Raw genomic sequence first — 1,650 nt, forward strand, 5'->3', positions numbered from 1 at the left:
ACATTTTAACAGCAATAAGAAATGCCACTGGTCCAAGACCTGCACTCTTTGTACCAGAGGTGAAGCTTTGCTCATTTTTTGTATTGTTTGGTGAATATGGTTTCTTTGCTGTTGTATGGGAGAAACACAAGAGAGTGGGCTGTATTTTATTGGTGAAATATAAAGCTATAACTTTTAGAAAATAGGGGTTTGTGTCTGGAGGGATTTCCTTTTTTTTTTTAGAAATGTCTCCAATGGTATAAGATGATTTTTCTTATCCAGTTTTATATTTATTTCATTTGAGCCAACAGGTCTTTATATATTTATTTATTTCTAGTAAAATCATACAGATATAATTTTAAAAATTAAATCATACATATATAAGCTCATTTTGATCATGAAGAAAATGTTTGTGATTAATGTTAAGCTGATGCAATATTGAATAAGCTATGGTCATTGTTATACGACTTTATTTATTGCAGGTTTCTTTTGAACTCCTGGTGAAGAGACAAATCCGCCGCTTGGAAGAGCCGTCCCTCCGTTGTATTGAGTTAGTCCATGAAGAAATGCAGAGAATCATCCAGTTCTGTGGAACTGAAGTAAGAAATAATGTTTGCACATGAACATTTTTAGATGGTTTGTAACTGATATTTTAATATTTTATTAAATATTTTTGTATAGTATTATTTGGAAAGCTCAGTAAAAAGAATTTAATTCATTGTACTGTTTTTCTAATTTTATTGTCATAATGGCTGTAGGTCCAACAAGAGATGCTTCGCTTCCCAAAGCTACATGAGAAGATAATAGATGTTGTTACACAGCTACTCCGCAGACGCCTTCCTCCAACAAATTCCATGGTAAGGAATCTTTAAGGTCACTAGAGATTGCAGCAGCTTATTTGTATAAATGTTGGTGTTATTTGATTCCAACTAAAAGCAAAACCTGCAACCTTATCCTCCAACATTTTCTATTCTTCTCAGGTGGAGAACCTAGTTGCCATTGAACTGGCCTACATCAACACAAAGCACCCAGACTTCCGCCCTGATGCCTCCCTAGCCTCCACCCTCGTTTCAGATGAGGAGAAGGCACGCAACATCCCTGTGCGACGCATCCATGGTAATGCCCCCTCGACCTATGAGCACGAGCAGCCCAAGGTAAGAAGGCAACTTATTTCCCTCCACTTTGTGGATGGTTTCCCATCTTGTTAGGATTTATTTTGTGTGGTGTACTTGTCTTGTGGTGTTAGTCTAGAGGTGAGGAGTTGCACTGCTAGTGGTGTGTTAGGTTGTGTTGTGTGGAAAGCATTAGAGTAGATCTAATTTACTTTTGTTTTGTATGGTAGACACTTCTTGTTTTATGCATGGAGTTATAGATATGAATAATGTTTAATAATTGCATTATTAGTGTGTGAATATTGTGTATATGTATCTAGGCTATATTAAGAAAGGGAACACAATTAAGTGTATGTTTTATTGATTATGATGGCCACTAGTATTTTATGTACTAGGCTAGCTGTTGCAGTTAAATCATTAAATTATAAAAGTGTCTAGGCCAAGTACTTTTTTTTTATTTATAGCATAAAGATTCCTGAATAGCTCTTCCTACTAATGAGAAAACTCAAAGATGTATTGATGAATACCTCAGAATCCTAAACATTTTTTACCCTTCTCT

General features: G+C 35.3%; 1 protein-coding gene across 4 annotated transcripts in view; it reads left to right on the forward strand.

Annotated features, from left to right (window-relative positions):
* Drp1 (dynamin related protein 1) overlaps positions 1 to 1,650 on the forward strand; it is a gene marked incomplete in the record, with an annotated part of 31,120 nt that overhangs the window by 16,316 nt on the left and 13,154 nt on the right. For all 4 annotated transcript variants that reach the window (XM_070132204.1, XM_070132205.1, XM_070132206.1 and 1 more), the window contains 4 exon segments: positions 1 to 59; positions 462 to 578; positions 738 to 836; positions 960 to 1,133. The exon segment at positions 1 to 59 is cut by the window's left edge and continues 92 nt beyond it. In XM_070132204.1, coding sequence (XP_069988305.1) covers positions 1 to 59; positions 462 to 578; positions 738 to 836; positions 960 to 1,133 — 449 coding nt within the window.

This window comes from Penaeus vannamei, chromosome 17, assembly GCF_042767895.1.
Source record: "Penaeus vannamei isolate JL-2024 chromosome 17, ASM4276789v1, whole genome shotgun sequence".
In the NCBI taxonomy this organism is placed as follows: Eukaryota; Metazoa; Arthropoda; class Malacostraca; order Decapoda; family Penaeidae; genus Penaeus; species Penaeus vannamei.